The following is a 21,497-nucleotide window of genomic DNA, read 5'->3' as shown; positions in this document are numbered from 1 at the left end:
CATTTGCCAAGATATTCATTTGCAGCTAGAGCTTTCTGGCCAAATGTTAAGCTAACTTTATTCCCAAGTGCAGCACAACCCCCAAGGCAAAGATGAATTGAAACAAACAGCAGGGTATGAAACAGTAAGAGAGAGGTGGAAATAATACACATTAGAAAGGCCAAATTTGGCACTTTTAAAAAAGTTATTAGAATTTGTAGTTTCTAGTGACAGCTTTATTAAAATATATATTCCTGCAGCTACAGCAGACCCACTTCCACATTCCATTTATGAGGTATATGACTAATGTTGCCAACTTTTCAAGCAAAGCTCCTGTATCTTTAACAATCGCCTCGCATACAAAAATACTGGAAGAGAAATTGTCCCACAGAGAAAAGTGATGCAATCCTTAGTGGGTGAGGCTTGGGACTGCAGTCTGCAGCTGAGCTTTCCTGCTACATTCTGCATATTGGATCTGTGTTAAAAAGGCATAGGAGCCATTCCAAAACTGTAATTTGGGCTAGCATATTGGAGACTCTGCTTGAGTGCCTGAGCTCTGGAATGAGCTCACTTTGCAATTTAGCATTTATTAACTTGACTTTTATTCTCATGGACAACAGAGGCAACAAATGCAAATGAACTGGCTGCCCAGTTCTTCAACTGCCCAAATTTTGCTGAGACAATCACAAATTTAAAACTCCTTTTTTCAGGGAAACGCCCCCCCCCCATCTCCAATAGTCCTCATTTGCCTATGATAGCTACTGCTGAAGCCCAGAGTAGAAACACAAAGAGGTTTCCTACTAGAGTTGTATTCTTGATATTATTTATTTACATCACTTTACTATACAGGATTACAGGTGGGGCTGTAAACTTAGTGAGAGGGCACATGTTTTGCATACAGAAAGTTTTGGGTTTAATCCAGAGCAGGTAGGGCTCACATCCTACGCTCTCCACTTCCAGTGTGGCTGCAGATGAGTTTGGAAGCGTTTACTTCTACTTCAGATGAACACCACACAGCTTGCTGCATCACCTGAACCCAAACTGCAGTTAAGACTAAGTGGTAAGTGGAAAACTAATCAACCATAATTTACAAAGCTGATTTCTTTCCACTAGTCAGTTTAAAACTAACAGCAATTTAGAGTTTGGACAACACACTACATTGTGGTTAATCTAAACTTCCAATCTCCATTTTGTGGCTGTGCTGGAGGCAGAGAGGGCCATTATGTCTTAAACATACATAAATACATAATTTTATTTATTTCCCACTTTTCCACAGTTCAAACATGCACAAGATAGATTACAACATGGAAAAATATGTAATGATAACATAACAAAAGTAGTCACAAACAATAAATAAAACATTAAAAATACACAACCAAACTGAAAAAAATTCACACAAATCACAATAATATATGTAATAAAGATCCCCAAAAAAAGCATTAACAACACCAACACCCCCCACAGCCAAAATCCCCCAAACAACACCCCAGCCCAAGAGTCAATTCAGGAGCCTCAGCTACATATTTGTAGCTGGAGTCAGTTAGGGCCCCATGCCCCCAGGCGAGGTGGAAAAGGCCTACAAGGCAGGGAACAAGTTTTCCAGAACTCACAGGCAAGTTATCTTATCCTTGTAACACTAAACCATGACTTAGTGCTACATGCAGGCTTGTGTGCCATCTGGAGCCAACTGCTCGCCTGCACTTTTAATTTCCATTTTCAGCTTGTGGCCCATTTGAATCTAGACCAGGCTTCCTCAAACTCCGCCCTCCAGATGTTTTTGGCCTACAACTCCCATGATCCCTAACTAGAAGAACCAGTGGTCAGGGATGATAGGAATTGTAGTCTCAAAAACATCTGGAGGGCTGAGTTTGAGGAAGCCTAATCTAGGCTGTGTTGCCCACATTACACCAGAAGGTTGAGCTGCCCCACTCACCCACCCATGAATAGTTTCGTGTTTAAATATGTTTGCTCATATTGCTGTCTCATCAGCAAAGCGTAGGAGGGTATGTCCATGTAGGGTTTGTGGAGAACATCTATAAATAATATGGTTTCTAGTTTGGAATTCCAGTGGATTTTGTTAGTATTATTATCATTTAGATAGTTGTGACTTGACAGAGGGTAAAGAAAGAAGTGGTAGGAAACAAGCAAAGATGGCACAGCAAATAGCGCTAGCTCTTAAGTAAGGCATAAAACAAGATGGAAGGGGAAGGGGAAGGGAAAACACCTGGCATTTTTAAATAAGAAAGTTCCAACTCACCTCTCTTTTTGAAGGGTTGGTCTGCATGGCTTTTAAATGCAGCCTCCTTCTGTTCCTCCAGTCCTCTTCTTGGCATAATTATGCTTGTATCTACATTGCTGTATTAAAATTCCCAGCCAATGTTTCAAAGCACATCCTTGCTCTGTACTACAGAAGTAGCTGAATTGTTCAAGAAGAACATATAGCTACAGTGATCAGTCCCTAGAGCAAGGTTGCCAGACATCCCTAGTCCTGAAGGGTTTGACTCTCTTGTCACTCTCTCACTGTTACACATATCACCACTCTGAAAATCATAAAAGCTTTAGCCGTTGCTTTTGTTTAAAAAAGACAGAAAGAAAAATGATACAAATATATGTACCAGGGGCTGTGTGTTATCCATTTCAGATTCTGAGGTTAAGAACCTTTAATTCGGAACTCCTCTTTTCAGCAACTGTTTTTGTTTTGTTCCTTTGTTTGGATTGTTTTTAATAAAAATGGATCAAGGATGGTGGAATTAATGGGAAGGTGGTTTTAAGTGGGGCGGAAGATGAACGGAAACTAAGGCAGGGAGTGGAGAGAAACAAACAGCTGAGCAGGATATGGAAGACTTGATTTATTGGTTAGTGAAAGTCACGCCTTGTCTTCCTTTCCCTCTAACTTCTTACTTGTCAAGATATAACATTAGCAGACCTCCAGTATTTTCTCCACAAACGAAGTCTAGATACATTTTGGAAAAACTCAGGATGCCAAATTATGTGCTGAATATGAGATTCTGAAGAGTGGAGCCACAATCTCACACTTAAGGTAAAGGTAAAGGTACCCCTGCCCGTACGGGCCAGTCTTGACAGACTCTGGGGTTGTGCGCCCAGGGGCCAGCGCTGTCCAGAGACACTTCCGGGTCACGTGGCCAGCGTGACATCGCTGCTCTGGCGAGCCAGAGCCGCACACGGAAACGCCGTTTACCTTCCCGCTGGTAAGCGGTCCCTATTTATCTACTTGCACCCGGAGGTGCTTTCGAACTGCTAGGTTGGCAGGCGCTAGGACCGAGCAGCGGGAGCGCACCCTACCGCAGGGATTCGAACCACCGACCTTTCGATCGGCAAGTCCTAGGCGCTGAGGCTTTAACCCACAGCGCCACCTGCGTCCCAATCTCACACTTACCAAGTTACATATATGGCCCTCTAAATTTTGACTGTGATTTATCGAAGGAAAGTCTTTTTGAGTTTACTTATCTTTTACAGTATTACTATTCCACCAAAAGAAACGTCATTAGAAGTTAAGAAATAAACTGCTTCTGAAAGACCTGCCCTTCAAAGACAGAGCTTCACTGGCCAATTCAACTTAACAAATGAAAGCAGGGGCTCTTTACAAGCCACCAAAATATAAATCAACTTGTCTCCTTAGGATATACAAGAGTAAACCTATCACTTACTGAAAAGGAAAAGCAAGGGAGAGAGCTCTTAAGTGTAATTAGGCATAAAACATGTTTAAGAACTCAAGCCAGCAGCCTAAACAGTAGCAACCTAGGTCCATGGAGGCCTTGAAAGAAGCAGAATGGCATCTCCCAAGAGGTGGATTATGCATAAAAGGAGAACAGCAGTTTGAACATACACAAGTTGTTTCAGGCAATTAGACAGCAGATTGGAAAGGAGTGATATGTGCTATTGGCAGAGTTGCAGTGAATACGAGTGAATGATGATAAAGTACAGCCTGATACTTCATGTGTGCAAAGGGCACACCTGTGCTGCAATCTCATTAAGAACTATCTTGTTCTGTTCTCAAAGCACCCCAAAGCTAACATGGAGCAGGATGAGCTTGTTAGAGGTTTGAGTCAGCTTCTAGCTTTTTGACATCTATCCGTCTTGGGAGACAATGGAGCAGTGCACCTTTGGGGGTGCAGTCATAAGGGTACCAAGTAGGCAAATGTGGTACAGTTGTCAGACAGCTGGACTAGAATGAGGGAGATTCAGGTTGAAAATCTCAGTCCACCATTAAGTTCACTGGGTGACCTTGCACAATTTTCTCTCACAGTCTAACCTGCTCCACAGGGTTGATTTGAGGATAAGACTGGGGGAAACTATATATGCTACCTTGAAGGAAAAGTGAGATATAAATGTATATGCCTACTGGATTCCAGCTTCCAAGCAGATGGGAAGCTCTCATTTATAGTTCATGTGGTCACTCTACTAGAGGCAGCTGTAATCCTGTTGAGGCTTTCTCTATGGAAATGGCTTGGAGGTTGTTTCATTGGTTCTGCCCTAACAGTAGCTTGTGTGTAGAATCACACATTTGTACTTGTAGTGGGTGCGAAGACTGGTGAAACAAGAAAGTAAATTGTGAGGGCAAAGGGAGAAAACACTTATTTGAAGCTATGCCTTTACAATAATATATCTTTCTGATTTCTGCTGTAAAATTTACCTCAGAAATATGCCAAAAGACGCTAACCCACTTGAAGGATGAACAACTAATAAAAGCAATAATGACTGTGCATAGTATATACTTTATGTTGATTATAAGGCAATTTCTTGTTTTTTAAAAAGCCAGTATCAAATTACAATCTATTCAACTTCAGATTTTTTTAAAATAGTGTTTTAAATCTCCAATGTTATAACAGAAGAAATAATCAGTACAGTGGAACCTCGGGTTGCAAATGTGATCCGTGTGAGAGGCATGTTCACAACCCGCAGCGTCACATCTATGTGGGTCACGATTTAGAGCTTCTGCGCAGAAACCCGGAAGTAACCCATTCCGCTATTTCCAGCTTTGGCACGGTGCGTAACCCGAAAATGCGTAACTTGAAGCATCAGTAACCCCAAGTACCACTGTATCTTGCTTTAAATGAGTTCTCAAAGGCAAGTACAAAGAAAGCCAATCTGATGTCTTTGCATACAGATTATCTCAGGTGCAGCTTGTAACTGAATTTTCAACTCCAGAAAGACATTCTTTACCAAGCCTTCCAGTCAAAACAAAGTGGGTATTTGGTTTCCACAGTGCTCAACAACCCCGTTCTACACACCAATGCAACTAATAATGTAGTTGAAATATACAGTACTGGGCATTCATATCACGTCACTCAACCAAGGTTTTACATTAAGATTAATGGCAAAACTATTCAACTGAGGCCAATGGATCTGCCTTTTAGTAGTGACAATTAGGGCTTTACAGTGGTACCTCAGGTTAAGTACTTAATTCGTTCCGGAGGTCCGTACTTAACCTGAAACTGTTCTTAACCTGAAGCACCACTTTAGCTAATGGGGCCTCCTGCTGCTGCTGCGCCACCGGAGCATTTTTTCTGTTCTCATCCTGAAGCAAAGTTCTTAACCTGAAGCACTATTTCTGGTTTAGCGGAGTATGTAACCTGAAGCATATGTAACCTGAGGTACTACTGTACTAAATTTCCAACATAATTACTACCCATTATATATAAACAACATTTCTTCCAGCTTATAATTGAATTGCAGGGATCTTATATTTTCCCAGCCCTGGGGTTTTATTCCTAGGAAGAAGTGACTTTCTCCAAGCTGCATATCCTTTGCTTCTGCAATGCTGTGCGGGCATGTTACATTGGCACTTGCCATTAATGACATCACAGCAATACCCAGGCAATAACAGCCACCTCTCCCTCCAGCAAGCTTACATCATTTTATGAATTTTTTGAAAAGTTTACATACTTGTTGGCTATGAATTGCTACACTGGGTTAACACAGGACTTCCCAGGGTTAGTTTAAAACAAAGCTTCATCTCTCTTTCTTGCTATGTCATCATTTCAAAAATACTTAAGAGTAAATTTTTTTGAAATGTTAAGAATGTAGGAGCAGCAGCCCAAAAGCCCAACGTCCTGTTCTCACAGAGTCCAGACAGATGCTTGTGGTAAGTCTCAAAGCAGGAACCGAGAGCACCAGGACTCTCCCCATTTGTGATTCTCAGCATGTGAGAGGCATACTTCCTCCAACAATGGAGGTAAAACAGGCATCGTGGCTAGTAGCTATTGATAACCTTCTCCTCCCTGGAATTGTTGAATCCTCTTATAAAGCCAACCAAGTTGGTGTCTGTGCATTCATTCTATTTCATATAAAAATAGTAGTCTTCCCACATTATGAGGGAATGTGGTGCTATGTTAATCAGAGCTAAAATACAAAGGATAGAAGACCAACTTGGGCCCCACATCTATTTATTGTGGAGGAATGCCTTATTATGTAGTGGACAGTTTATCCACTATGTGCTCCTCTGAAGGCCCATGTCCAAAACTGATTCCCATTTTTGGAGGGCTGTTCTAGTTTGCAATGACACTTTTGCCATTTGCCCTTCCAACACTATTACTGCCCCTCTGCGCACAGCCATGGAATTATCTTAAGTCTGTTGAAGCTCCCTCACACGTTATACAACAGTTATGTCTGCTGCAGGAAACACCACCTCTGATACAGGAGGACAAACAGAAGAAGCCAGACATTCTCTCTCGGCCTAATCTACCTAACAGTTGTGGGGATAAAAGGGTGAGGGTCCATGCACTCGCTTGGAAGTTCTTGGAGAATAGGCAGGAAATAAATATGATAAATGAAATGTACTGAAATGTGTACCTACCATTCATAATCTACACGTCTGATGTAGAAAAGGCTGGTGTAGTTCGGACAAATGCTACTGTTCTATGAAATGTCCCTTAGGCTCTCAGTACTGGTAGGCACATTTGCTCATCTATACCCATCACTATAAGCTCTCACTAAAGCTACTTGCAAAAGTTGTACTATTGAACCTGTATTGTGATGTTAGTCTACCACTACAGCACACAAGGAAAACAGTAATTTGAAGAGGCTATGAAAGCAGCTGTGATTGCAGCACCCTATGTTTAATGCATGATTTCTGTCTGTGCATATTTTGTTTTCTTGTGATATAATTTGTTCCTCTCTTCCATTTGGAAGGGCTTTAAGAGATAGCTTGAGGCTACACCACTTCTTAGAGATGTCATAAGCAATTATTTATATCTAATACTCAGCCACAAAAGTGTAATCAAGTCTCAATAAAGATGCATTACTGGCACACTATGTGCGATCCCTGTGCATGAGAATGTTTAGAGTGTATTTTTAGCAGAACTATGGTTAACTCTGCATAATACCACATTTTCTCATTTGATTAAATGGTATTATGAAATGAAGACATGCATTAGAATCCATCAATCCTCTTGGATTTTCAGGGTAAAGAAGACCTGATGCTCAAATAATTTCCAAGGGGTGGTTGTGTTTGTCTGTTGCACTAAAACTAAGAGTCCAGTGGCATCGGACAAAGTGGACTATAGTCCATGAAAACTTACATCATAATAAATAATAAGATGCAACAAGGTTCATTCTGTTCAAATGTATTTCCCAGTTTAAGTCTTCACTTCGGGGGGGGGGGCTGAACTCCACATGATATTTTCTGGGGAGCAACTAAAAAGCACCAGATGTTGTAAACATTCCCTACAATAGGGCTGCCATACATCCGGATTTTCCCAGACATCACCAAGATTTCAAAGGCAGAATTGACATCGGAGGGGGAATTTCCGAAATGTGGCGTTTTGCCCTGGATCTTAGGCAAGCCAATAGAAAAATTCCAGTCAACTATTTTTGGCATGGCCTGGTTTTTACTTTCAGAAATATGGCAACCCTACCTTACAGTTTCTCCAGCTTTTTGCTCATTTTGATTGCCTTCTCTTCCAGCTCTACAATATCCTTTTTAGGTGCAGCAACAAGAACTGAATACAGCATTCCTAGTGTAGTAGCAACCATATTATTTTTTAAAAGGTATTATTATATTCAGTGTTTTCTTTGCCATCCCTTTCCTAATTACCCCTAACATGGAATTTGCCTTTTTCACAGCTGTTGCACTTGATGGAATATAACTCTCAAGCTGAAAAGGCTTTCCACCTTTTCATACCTGTCCTACTCAATTTATGTGCCATCTGAATGCAAGGATTTTGGCCCCCACCTCACCTAGAGGACTTTTGTTCACAGCTATTTGTGACTAGCTATTTAGAACACTTAGAACAATTTATTGTTGATTTTTATGTTATTATGTTTCAAGGAGTTTTGAATTTTGGGGGGAAACAGTTTTTAAAGGCTATATTTTGTTTCAAAGTACCAGAAATTCATTCCTTTTGAATATAATCCCTTTTGTACCATGGTGGTTAATACGGATTGCAAAAGTGCTTGTACATAGTTAAGTCTTCAGATACAGTATGCTTGAAGGGTGGTGGGAGCTACTGCTACTAAATTATGGAGTGCAAATTAGAACACAGTATCTATTCTGGTTACACATTAAGTCTATTCTTTTACACATTAAGTTGCTTAAAAGGAAACATTCTAAACTAAAACCAGTCATAGTTTCAAATAATTAACTGGCTTCATAATACAAAGTAACTGTGCTGAGTATCAGAAGAAATAGGCTTTGCTTGGAAAGTAAGACAATTTGCAAAAAGCAATCCAGAAAAATAAAATATAGTAACCTAAAATTGTGCACACTGCAAATTATGCCAAGCAAGCCACATACAGCATGGATATCATATGTAATTACATTATAAACTGCAATCTTTCCAAACACCTAACAAAAGTACCATCCATGTAATTTCAGAAGAAGAGGTTGTGAAGAAAAAGCCTGGTGTCTGGCCATTCCATTTCCATCTACCAGAAGGTATCCACAGTGAGTCACAGTTATAACAAAAATGGGCCTGCAGTAAGAGGAAGGATATTTAGCAATCTGGGTTGCAATATCAACCTGCAATAGCAACCTAATCTCCATGCAGCCTGATCTAAGATTGTGTGATCAACAATATTTGTAATATTATTTGAAAGCACTGGCAGTTAGTCGTGGATATTCTGGGTGAAAAGAGTTTGCTGATTGCACATAAAAGAACAAGAGTTCGCTGATTGCACATAAAAGAACAAATCTTAAAAGATTTGTTGATCCACAAGTGCAAGACTCTGTGGATATCATCTGTCTGGATACCACACTTACTACAAATATTAGTAAATGGTAGATGTTTATGAATAGAGTAGATAGCAAATCTTACATCATTCAACGCTTTTGCACCTTTGCACATGTAGCAGCACACATGAGGTGTATGTCATCAAGATTCCTTGCAAAAAAAATTTACGGAAGTCAAACTCAAAGGACCACTCAAGAAACATATAGGTAAGCACCTGAGTAGCACACATAATTTTTAAAATAGTGAATCATGTTGTGCAGTAAGATCACTGTGCTGGAACATTTCCATCGTTTTGTGGGGAGATGCCCAAGGACAGAAAGAAAATTTGATCACAAAAAGTTGCAAGGAACATTATCTGAGCAGCAGATATGCAATGTCTTCATTTAGACCATAAGCAGAAACTAACTACTGTGGTACCTCGGGTTAAGTACTTAATTCGTTCCGGAGGGCCGTTCTTAACCTGAAACTGTTCTTAACCCGAAGCACCACTTTAGCTAATGAGGCCTCCTGCTGCTGCCACGCCGCCGGAGCACGATTTCTGTTCTTATGCTGAAGCAAAGTTCTTAACCTGAAGCACTATTTCTGGGTTAGCGGAGTCTGTAACCTAAAGCATATGTAACCTGAAGCGTATGTAACCTGAGGTACCATTGTATATGTTTTGGATACGGTTTGTTTCCACTAATGGTCTAAATGAGGACCCTGAGAATCTGTCACTTTTAAAATTTCCTCTATGACAATTTTCATAAAGTGAACTTAGACCATAGCATTTCTGGGCAGCTACAGTCAGACACAGAACTTCAGTTATTAACAGCCTACTATACATCAGTTTCATGATGTGTAGAATAAAATGCAATCAAGCATTTTTTGAAAAAGAGCTTCATCCCATGATCGAATCCATAATTCTCGTGTTTTTCACCAACTTATTTATTTATTATATTTATATCTCACCTTTCCTCCAAGAAGAAAGTGAATCTTAGATAGGTAATCAGACAGGGATGTTTTTAGAAAGCAAAATCACTCCCAGTTGCTATACTGTCACTGGTTATGACACAGTATTTCTTTGTTTAAGTCCTTTGTGCTTAAATGCAAAAGAGATTCAGATTGCTTAACTCAGGGGTAGGCAACCTAAGGCCCGTGGGCCGGATGCGGTCCAATTGCTTTCTCAATCCGGCCCACGGATGATCCGGGAATCAACGTGTTTTTACATGAGTAGAATGTGTTCTTTTATTTAAAATGCATCTCTGGGTTATTTGCGGGACCTACCTGGTGTTTTTACATGAGTAGAATGTGTTCTTTTATTTAAAATGCATCTCTGGATTATTTGTGGGGCATAGGAACTCGTTCATCCCCCCCCAATATAGTCCGGCCCACCACATGGTCTGAGGGACGATGGACCGGCCCACGGTTGAAAAAGGTTGCTGACCCCTGGCTTAACTTCTACTCAAGGGTTAATTATAGGAAAATAGAAAACCAGTTTGCGGACAACCCATAAGGCAGGAAATAAGGTGAGAGGTGGACAATGGAAAAACATGAGCTAGGAAAAAAACCAGCTGTCTCAAAAGAGAATTCCACTCTTGATTGGATTTAGATAAAAAATCTGCAATAGAATTAAGTATTGTCAAAATTTTCCAGTATGTGAACTGAAATGAAGAATTGGATTTCAAACAATCAAATCTCAAACAATTCGATGTGGCCTCTACTCCCTTGTCTATGTCAATTACTCTTTGTAATTCAGAGAATACTGAACAATGAACAAGCCCAGGAAAGGACTGAATATGCACTTTGTATAGAAATAATAGCTTCATAATGTAAACATTTAGTACTATTTACAGTAGCACAAAATGCAATTATACTAACTTTCCTTTTCTGGAAAGAAGGATCCAATTCAATTGTCTCCAAAGGAGTTTTAGAGAAGAACAGATAAACTTCATGTTCACAAACACAATCCTAAAAAGCTATAACCATCACAGATAAAACTACATTTCTTTATGCTATCATTCAAATGGCATCTCAAAGAACAGTCATTCAAATGTCTTTATAAACATTCCTTGATGATGATGATGATGATGAAGATGATGCTTGTAAGCCATATGCAAAACTGTCATTCTAGTTAACAGAAAATTTACTTTTCATGAAACAAATGCTGTTTTGGCAGCTTTGTATATATGCCACAGTATATGTAAAGCACAGAGATTGCAACTGTGCTTATTACACTTGAATCAATTTTACAAAGACAAAGCAGATGAGGAATGGTTCTATTTGCTGAAGTATTAACCTCAGTTAATTATCAACCTACTAAATCATTACAAAGTGCCAATGGAAAAATCTCACTGGAAAAAAACTGTACTTCTTAGGATACAAGGAGGGAGGGGGAGTGTGAAGTATATAAGTAGGTATTAGTGTGCAGTCCAAATGTGAAAGAATTAAAAGAGCACTAAATCCAAAAATACAAGGAAATAAATGTGCAGTTACCTCAATTCAGAGCAACCATCAATTCTCTTTACTGCACTTAAAAGTATGAAAGCTATTTATATACAACTACAATCATTTCAATAAATTGAAGAATTTGAATTTAATATAAATTGAAGAATAAATCAGTTGCTCCCACTGATTAATCTGACACTAAGAGAGGTATTAATATGCAACTGAAAAGATATAAATGTTAGTACGACAACAACAACAACCTCCAAGTCCATTTGCTATACATACACCTATGGCATTCTACCAGGTAAGGAATACTAGGTTTACTGCAAACAAATAGCTTAAAAAAATGTTTACCTCCTTTCCATAGTTTAAACCTTGCTCAAGGAGGTTTTACAACATAAAAAATACATAATTACAAACATAACAATAATAGTCGTAAACAATAAACAAACATCAAAAAGTGCACAACCAAATTGAGCAATTTCCACATAAATAATAAGATGTAAGATAAATATACGAAAATGTGGTGGTGGGGTGGCAATGGGTAAGGCTTGTTGCTGCCGCCAGTGATAGTCCCATTGGCAGCCTGGGCCTGACTCTGCAAGGTGCAGGGTGCAATCCACCCCAACGCCTAGTGGAGGTTGATGAAGGTCACAGGGCCCATTGACAGCATTGGCCCAGCTCTGCAAGGCATGAAGTGACATCCTAGCCGAGCAGGGTCATTTGGTGCTGCTGACTTGCATCTAGTAAATAATGAAGTGTCTGCTCAGAAGAAAGCCACACTGAGTTCAATGTGCCTTACTCCCAGGTAAGCGAGTGTGGTGCTATGGTGTTTTATACAGGCATCCAGGGCTCCTCCGGATGACAAGATGCCCCTCCTAACAAAAGCCTGCCCCCCCAAAAAAATCCTGGCTACACCCATGTGCGTTTAACAATATATTGCTGCAGGATGCTGGGTAAAAATCGTTATCGTGGTGTGATTTCAAAACCGATTTTTGCCATTATATTGAAAATTTGCATAGTGCTAAAACAGATAATAAAATTTGTGATGTTATCATGCAAAAATGACGAAAAATAGTTGGGAGGAGGCAAAGGGAAGGGCCATGGACCCCCGGGGTCCCCATTGGTCTTATGTGATCCATACAAGCTAGAATTGACATTCAAGAAATAGCTGTGTCTCATCTCAACAGAACAAAATTCCATATGCAGGGATTCTTCATGCTGCACAAGTGCCTAGAAGTTTGAAGCTGCCAGCTAAAAATATTTTCTTAAACTCTGTATGGAAGTATCACAAGAGATTCCTGAATTAAGAGGTACTGAATACCACTGATGAAATCACTCCTATTTAAAAAAGAAATGGTTGAGGACAAGAGCATCAGACACATTCTAGAACCTTTATGCCCCTGGTGTTCGACAAAAAGAGAACCAGTGTGGCATAATGGTTAGTATTGGACTAGGATCTGGGAGAGCAGGGTTCAAAACCCCCCTCAGCCATGAAGCTCACTGAGTGACCTTAGGCCAGACACCATCTCTTAGCCTAATCTACTTCACAATGTTTTTGTGAGGATGAACCTTGAAATCCTTGGAAGATAAAGATTGCATATACATGGAAATAAATAATAATAATAATAATAATAATAACCACCAACAGGCATTTCTCAAGTTCATTATTCCAAAGGAACAGAGCAGGAAATGCCACACAATGTCTACCATCCAGAATAGTTGAAGTAAGTCCCTGAATGCCAAATTGTATTCCTGTAATTGAAAATTTGGGAGCCAGATGTATGAAGCCTGCTGTTTTCCCAAAATGAGGGTGAATTATGCTGTAACCACCAGTTCTCCCACAAACGGCATTAAATACATCAGAACCAAGAAAGATGTCAAGGAGACAGCTGAACTGGAAGTGATCTAGCCAGCTGGCCCCTCCCTGCATCTTGCTCATAGTTTTTAATCATAATATGCTAAAATTTGCAAGTAAAAGTTATTCCTCGTTGTCTTTAATACTACTATTATCCTACATAGTATATACCTCCAGTGGGAAAGAAAAAACAGATCATATACCCCAGGTAGACAGGGAGTGCACTTTAACATCTTCTGCTTGCCTGTAACTCTGTATGACAAATTAATAACACTGTGTATATATTTCATACATTGCCCTGGAAAGAGACATGATTTGTGAACTTTCTAGCCTTTCCAAGGATTTAGTTTTGCTTTCTTTTACAATTTAAAATTCACATGCAGGGATGGCTCAAAGGGGAAAACTGGTGGTATCCAATTGGTGACCTTCAGTGAGGGAGGCAATTTTTGATCACCTGCAATCCCATTCCCTTCCCCACCCCTGCCAAAAAAGAGAGCCTGCTCTGGAAGGTCTGGAAAGAGATGAAGCAACACAAAAAAATTCCCTCCCTCCCTGTTCTGCCTTCCTTCAGCAGAGGGACATCGACCATATATTATCGTTTATGTTTCTTCTTTTTTGGAGATCACTTGGAGCTGACTAAGATTGTCTTCCATGAATGTGGTATTAACGGTGTCTCTGTAAGTGACTGTGGAGGCCGATTCTATGTTTAGGACAAACTCTGCCAACCAAATGCCTCCAGAATGATGTTTTGTATTACAACTCCCATCACTCCCAGCTACCACTTAGTGAAGGCTGGTTTGGGGAAACACTGGATCTTGGTAGTACACTTAACAGTATAGTGGTACCTCGGGTTACATACGCTTCAGGTTACATACGCTTCAGGTTACAGACTCGGCTAACCCAGAAATATTGCTTCAGGTGAAGAACTTTGCTTCAGGGTAAGAACAGAAATTGTGCTCTGGCAGTGTGGCAGCAGCAGCAGGCCCCATTAGCTAAAGTGGTGCTTCATGTTAAGAACAGTTTCAGGTTAAGTACGGACCTCCAGAACGAATTAAGTACTTAACCTGAGGTACCACTGTATCTGAGACTTCCACATCTAAGTTGAACCACTTTTATGCAAGAGCCGAATTGTGGCTGGTATAAAAGTTGGGCCACCCTGCTTTAAGAGAATAAAGAATACATAACAACTATGTATTTTAAAGTACTTGTTGCTGGGCCTGTTTATAGAAACTGCCTCAAGCAAACACCTAATAAACCTCAAAAAATTCAGCTGTCTCAAGAGTACAGAAATGAAGCACCCCTGTGTATCGCTAAAGGTCAATCCAATTACTACGGGGAATTACAGGAAAGCATCCCACAGAGGTAAATAAACTCATTGTCCCCAGAAGAATGGCTGGAACATCCCAAATCTAGATTCATATTCTTAGTACTGCATATAAACTTTTGGGGACAGGAAAATAGCTCTCTTTTATAGAGAACTCACCTTTCATTCCAATTAAATGAACCAAAAGTTATGCCTTTGTGTGGTGCTACAGTAAGTCCCCTCTACACCCTCCCTCCTCCAAATAAAAACCCACAACTGGCAATCAGCTTATGAGGATGAACTGGTAGACCAGGGCACACCATTCTGTCTACAGAAACTAGAAGCTGTTAGCTTATGTTATTTTATTATACCTCATAGAAGTGATTGCTTTGGGAGTGTGTATGAACCATGATCTCACCCATCCTTATTATAAGATCCATTTGCCATTATACACCATTACTCAAAGCAACTTAAATTACTAAGTGTGATCTAATGTTACAAAAGGAGTAATAGGAGAATATCTTAAAGGACAAAGAATGAAGGAGATTTTCCAGGAAAAATATTGAAGTGCTTCCCTAATCAGCTTAGCATTCATGACATACTCATTGCCAAGAAACATGTCCAAAAGACTGGTCATCTGACACGAACAAAGAAAAGGTCTATGTTCTTTAAGTCAGGGATACTTTAGAAAATACAAAAGCTACCAGGAGGCTGCTCTATGCAGTAAACCAGAGTAGGAACTGGCATTACATGCTGTTTGGTCACTTCTGCATGGTTTTTAATGCTGTAGCAGCAAGCCATGTAGCATGAGCAACTTTGCAAGGAAAACAGTTCACCGCATGGAACAGATGTCATGGACAGGTGGTTTCAACTGACCTGCACATGGCAGCAGCTGTCAGACTAACAGCTGCAACTACTTCCCTAGTTAGGAAAGCCATCTACCATTTCATTTGTTAATATTTCATTAAGCTGGCAAAAACAATTACAATACTGTAAATGCTTGACAGCAATTTTTTCTTCAAGGAGACAGGTGTTGCGTTACTGCACACACTGCAGTCTGGCCTATTTTTTAGCTCAACTCCCAAGGTAGAATTCATATGTCTAGTTCATTTGCCCATATGATTTCCATTTAAGGAGATAGTAGGGAGGAAACTTTTAAGACAAACATCAAATCAAATATTTGTTTTTTTAAGGGTTTTTCAGAAAAAGCTGTTTCCAGATCAGTGCATCTACCTAAAGTTTATTAGATCTGCATTACAACTAAGCATTCCTTATACACACCATATACACAGTCTGGGTCCTCTACATGCTCCCAATGGATTAGCATAAAGGTAACCAAAGAAGTGCTTGCCTCCAAAGTGGAAGGGTTTGCATTACAAGGACTAAGCATAGGTGTGCTCCCTCTTCCTTCTCTGACACACCCACAAGGACATGATCAGAAACTTCGACTTCTGTTTTAGACTACCAACGGTTTGATGCAATAAAGTGTGCCACAATTTTGTGTAACCACAGTACTTTTTGCTGAACCAAGCCACCTTCTCAAACCATGGTTTGAAGCTAGTGGTTTCAATCAACTATTAGATATTAACGACCACAGTTTGTCAGGTTTGGGTGACATGGCAAACTGTGTTAATCCAACAGAAGTGAAAGTTTCCAAATTCCTCCTTGCGGCTACACTGGAGGAAGAGAGAACATGTGAATTGGAGACACACCTATACTTAGTTTCATAAGTGTTTACTGTTTAGTACAATTTTGTTCCAGAATGGAAGGAAGGGGAAAGGAAGTGTCTACTATGTAGGTTGTTGAGTCTTACCTCCCTGACATTTCTGTTAAGACGACACATATATTAAGAAGAAAAAATAAATAAAATCCATTGTGTTGTGGCATGACTGATGTTCCCTTGCTTCCCAAAATGAGTTGCCTATTGTGATGTTCACTCAGATGTTCCAAATTATCCTACCTATATAGCTCACACAGGTTATGAAATAAACTATTTTTACCCTCAGCTATTCAGATGATAATGTCTTCTCAGGATTCTAGTCCAGCCAAAATCATGAGAGGGACTTGGGTTTGTCCACTCCCTTCCTGTGCCCCACCCAGCTAGGGGAAAGCACTGAGCTGAGATATAACTTTTTCCCATAGCAAAGAGGGCAGGGGAGTCCAATGCCAGCAACAACATACAATGAAATGTTTAAGACAACGAATATTGAATACACTACAACTTCTATATAAAACAGGTGTCAGATGTTCTGCTAAATGAACTGTTCTAGTTATGAAAGCAATTTCCATAGCTCTCTAAGGCCATTTTAAACTTTAGACTGACCCCCATCCCACCTTCACCCAAAGTTTGAGATTATTTTTCTGGACAGCTTTCAGTAGCCCTTGAGTAACTTCATTTTTTAAAAACTCTGTTATAAAAATCATTGACTGTTTTGTATAAAAATGCTGAATCGTATTAATATACTAAGGAATATACCTGACTTCCTGGGAGCTTAAGCACAGTTAAGCAATTTGGAACATTACTTCTGTAGTCCAACTTGTTTTCATGATATAAAAGTAGAAAGAACTAATTAGGGGGAGGGGGTAATATCACTGATCAGAAGTTAAGCAAATTTATACTCATATTGCAAATTCATTACTCCCATCTTCACTTTTCTGAATTTGTCTGTGACTGGAAGTACAGTGGTACCTCGGGTTTCAGACGCTTCAGGTTACAGACTCCGCTAACCCAGAAATAGTACCTTGGGTTAAGAACTTTGCTTCAGGATGAGAATAGAAATCGTGCGGCGGCAGCGCGGCAACAGTAGGAGGCCCCATTAGCTAAAGTGATACCTCAGGTTAAGAACAGTTTCAGGTTAAGAACGGACCTCAAGAACAAATTAAGTTCTTAACCCGAGGTACCACTGTAGTAAGCTCTAACATTGTTGATGAAAGGAACAAAGATGTATTTTCTCTGCAGAACTATTTTGGCTACCTAGTAACACCCATTTACTATAATTGAAGTTTAGATACTGTGAGTGTCCTGGATATTAATGCAATAAAAAAGCAATATCCTGCATAACTCCATTAATATAGAGCATGCAGGCTTCCAAGTGATGCAGTATTCTTTATCAGAGTATAAAGAAAATGTATGTTAGTCTCAGGCACACATAGTATCTCCTCATATGTAGTTACAAGATATCATATCTATAAGAGGTTAAACTTTTGAGTTCATTTTTTGAACGTAGTACAGACTACATTTTTTTAAAAGGATAGTAATACTCCATTTAAGATAGACCTCTATAATTGTCTACCAGGTGTTCTACTGCAATTGAATTAACAACAACAACAACAACAACAACTGAAGAATACCAACAGATATAAATGTGTGACCAATGCCTTTTCCACATGGGGTGTATTCACACAGTACGCACATTATATTCATGTAGCGATGATGTTTTTTCAGCCACATTTTGCCAGTCTGTTCACATAATGCAACTTAATAATGCAACTAACTGTGATTAAACTGTTAACTTAAGACTAATGGGAGGTAAGGCAAAAAGAGTGCTACACTAGAAAGGCCATAGATGTAGGCATATCCTATTAGTAGCATTATAGTATTTTTCCTACTGCAAAATATTTATTGGCTACCAGGAGTGTTGCTGTTGAAAGTGTTAATAACTATGCTCAAATTACTGACGCTGGTATAGTTGATGGTATGCTATAAGGGATAATTAGGTGCAACTGATTGTGTACATTCCTATGATCAGAGAACCTTTGAGCACTGAGATGTTCTCCCAGGCACTCTTGCATTAGGTTGGAACTGCTGCATTACCACATTATTGGCATTATTAGCAGCAAGGTCTTGCCCTGACACAGACTCAGGAAGGCAATACGATCTACTCCATACTGTATCATATGAACAGGGCACAAGGCTCTTGTACCTTGCAATAACTGCAGACTGTAGATTCAGTGTACATATGAAATTCATTCACAGGGAAAATGCATTCCAAATTTAAAGAATCCTCAAACACTACCACTTACAAATCAGGAGCAACCCACAGATAGCATCCAACTCCCCAACCACCCATAGAAGCCCAAATTGTTTATGCACAAAAATCTGTGAGGGGGGGATCCATGGAGAGTGATAATGGGTATAGAATACATGACAGAAATGCATGTATTCTGTACCAATTGAGAAATGCAGTTTAGATTGTTTTAAAAAGCAAGTTTTTAGCCCTTATGACTGCACAGTATGGGGAACCATAATATTGGGATCAAATCATCTAGAACCTTAAGGCCACAAACTGGCCTCCCTTGACTTAATGTAAAATTCAGAAGTCAGTGAGAATAGGTTTCTTTTGTGAAAGAACATAGCTACAGAAACCATGTGAAGTCACTGCATGCCTTTTTTTTTATTTAACAACAGTAGAGTCTTCATACAACTATTTGAACACACCCGCTTCACATTCCCAATATTGCTCAAACAATGATCATCAGATTTTACAGCTTATTTCAGATGAGTGAGTAGACCTAGGCATAAACCAATTTTAACTATTTCAATGATACTGCTTATTTCCCGTTGTAACAACACTTGGAAGAAAGGTTCGGTATTGATATGATCTATATGTTCAGATCCTCAGCATACTTTCTGGGATTACTTGCAAGTAAATAATTTAGCACTGGGAAATAAAGTCAGGCTGTGTGTGTGTGGACACATGCAAGGGGGGAGGGAGAAAAATGGGTCTGTTTCCACTTGCCAGCTCCCAATTTTTATATTGATATTTGATATGCTCATCGCTTTGCTATTTCAAAAATGCTGATGAACTCTGAAAAGGGTCATATGGAATGCCAGTTCATTGCAACACCCTAAAGCTTCCCGATAGACTGTCTGCAGGGAGTGCATTTTGACCTAAATGGAGCATTCAGCTGCTGATCACTGCATTTAACACAAAAAAGAAAGCCTTTACAGGCAATTTTAGGGAAAGAGGTACAGAATAAGGGTTTGTTTCATTTTTTTCAATAAATCCAAACTGGGTATAAAGCTTGAGGCCCAAGACCCTATAATTCAGATGTCCACAGTATTTGATTCATAACTAAATTCTGTCTTATCCAAAAGGTATTTTAAGGCCCTCATTTTATTCAGCTTTTAACCTTTTCTGATTTATTTATTTTTTTAAAGAAAGCAACTAAAGGATAGGTTTACAGAATAAACTTATCTACATGTCCAAATTTGGAAAAATACCCATTTTTCAAAAAGCCATCTTAACACACAAAAGAGATGGGAAATATTAAGCAGCAGAATTTCTTTAGAACAATTCCTTTGTTCTTCCTGACTAATACTTTTGAAGAGGCAGCAGCAGCTTCCCTCTGTTTTGCTAGGTGGTTATCAGTCAAATACTATCCTATGCAGAAAGTCCATGTGTTTCATTCCACCTTGCTTTTTCCATTGAGCTCATATTGTGGTATATTAATATGACTCTTGTTTCTTCTATATCACACAAGTATGCTAGATATTAAGTCAAAAGAGGAGCAGCCTCACCAAAGTCCATAGCTCTGGATTTGCAGAGAGGGGGAAAAACCCTGTCTGCCAGTGGACAATTTGCTCTAAAAAACCTTTGTGTCTGTTAGAGGGAAGAACAAAAGGCAGAGCTGCTTCCTCTCATACACCAGACCCCCGCCCACCTCCTCCGTACAAGCAGAGATTTCTCTTCTACAAGAGAAATGTGATAATGAGGACAGTCCCACAGATCTTGATGGCAGAAGTAACCTACCTTTGATAGCTGCCTCCTGAGGCTGAAGCGCTGGACCATGGTCACCTTTTTTCTCCAGACAAAGCAATCCACCAGGGGAACGGGAAGGGAAAAGCAAAGAGCAAAGAAGACAGACTGACAGCTGTCTAAAACTGTGTCAAGCAACGCATCCTGCAGACTACTAGACGGGCGAACTCCAAGGGGAACCCTCCCAGTCTTAAAACTTCAAATCAGTTCATTGTTCTTCCAAAAAACGAGCTTGTGAAACATGCAGGCAAAGACAGCGGGGAATGAGAGGAGGGGCAGAATCCTGGAGCTGATCACCCTTGTGCCAAGCTTTTTTAACACTTCCTGTGAGTCAGCTGTGAAGGGTCCTGACAGATGGACCACCCCCCTCTCTAGATTCATTAGCTAAATGTTGCCGCGGAACCACCTGAGCCTTGGACGGGACTGACTCGCTGCTCTAGTTAATTCAGGGTGCGGTTAGCAGGCATGTGCCTGAAGTACCGGTAAGAGGGTAAACAGCCAAAACAATCCTCACTAAGATTTAAGCAGCCTCCCTCTTGTGGGTGTCAGCTTTATAAAAACACATGCAAGATCTACTCTTCTGCCCTCGTTGCAAAATGCAGCCTAGCTTGCTCAAGCCTCAGAGGGTAGGTGGGGGTGGGGAGATAGATGGTTAACAATGGCTCAGAGGAAGCAAGACTCTCTCCTACTCTGGGCTCAGCAGCTGCAGGGCTGTGCCTAGTACTACTGGCTACACATTTCCTCTTATTCACATGCTGAGGTCTCACCTCTCTGAGCAATCATCAGGTACAACCACACATACTACAGCAATGACATCAACTTTGCTCAACTCCAAAGCAAATTAGAGGTGTTTGCTTTGCTTCAAGGGGCTAAAAAAAGCAGCAAATGATTAACAAGAAACTGAGGTCTGTTGCAGCACTCACAAGAGCCAAGACAGCATCACGCCAGAGAAAATATTTAAAGAGGAGAATATTTTACCACCA

At 40.0% G+C, this 21,497-nt stretch overlaps 1 protein-coding gene across 4 annotated transcripts in view; it reads right to left on the bottom strand.

Annotated features, from left to right (window-relative positions):
- Positions 1-21,497, bottom strand: part of TMCC1 (transmembrane and coiled-coil domain family 1) — a 118,509-nt gene that overhangs the window by 54,727 nt on the left and 42,285 nt on the right. The window contains exon 1 of one of the 4 annotated variants that reach the window (XM_081902188.1): positions 20,509-20,930. The exons of the other annotated variants lie outside the window; for them this stretch is intronic. Coding sequence (XP_081758314.1) covers positions 20,509-20,547 — 39 coding nt within the window. The 5' untranslated portion in view covers positions 20,548-20,930. Of the gene's footprint in view, positions 1-20,508; positions 20,931-21,497 lie in introns of those variants that run through there. 4 annotated transcript variants of the gene reach the window in all.

The sequence above is a fragment of the Podarcis melisellensis genome (genome assembly GCF_964234715.1).
Source record: "Podarcis melisellensis genome assembly, chromosome: 2".
In the NCBI taxonomy this organism is placed as follows: Eukaryota; Metazoa; Chordata; class Lepidosauria; order Squamata; family Lacertidae; genus Podarcis; species Podarcis melisellensis.
This window is presented reverse-complemented; position numbering and strand designations above follow the sequence as displayed.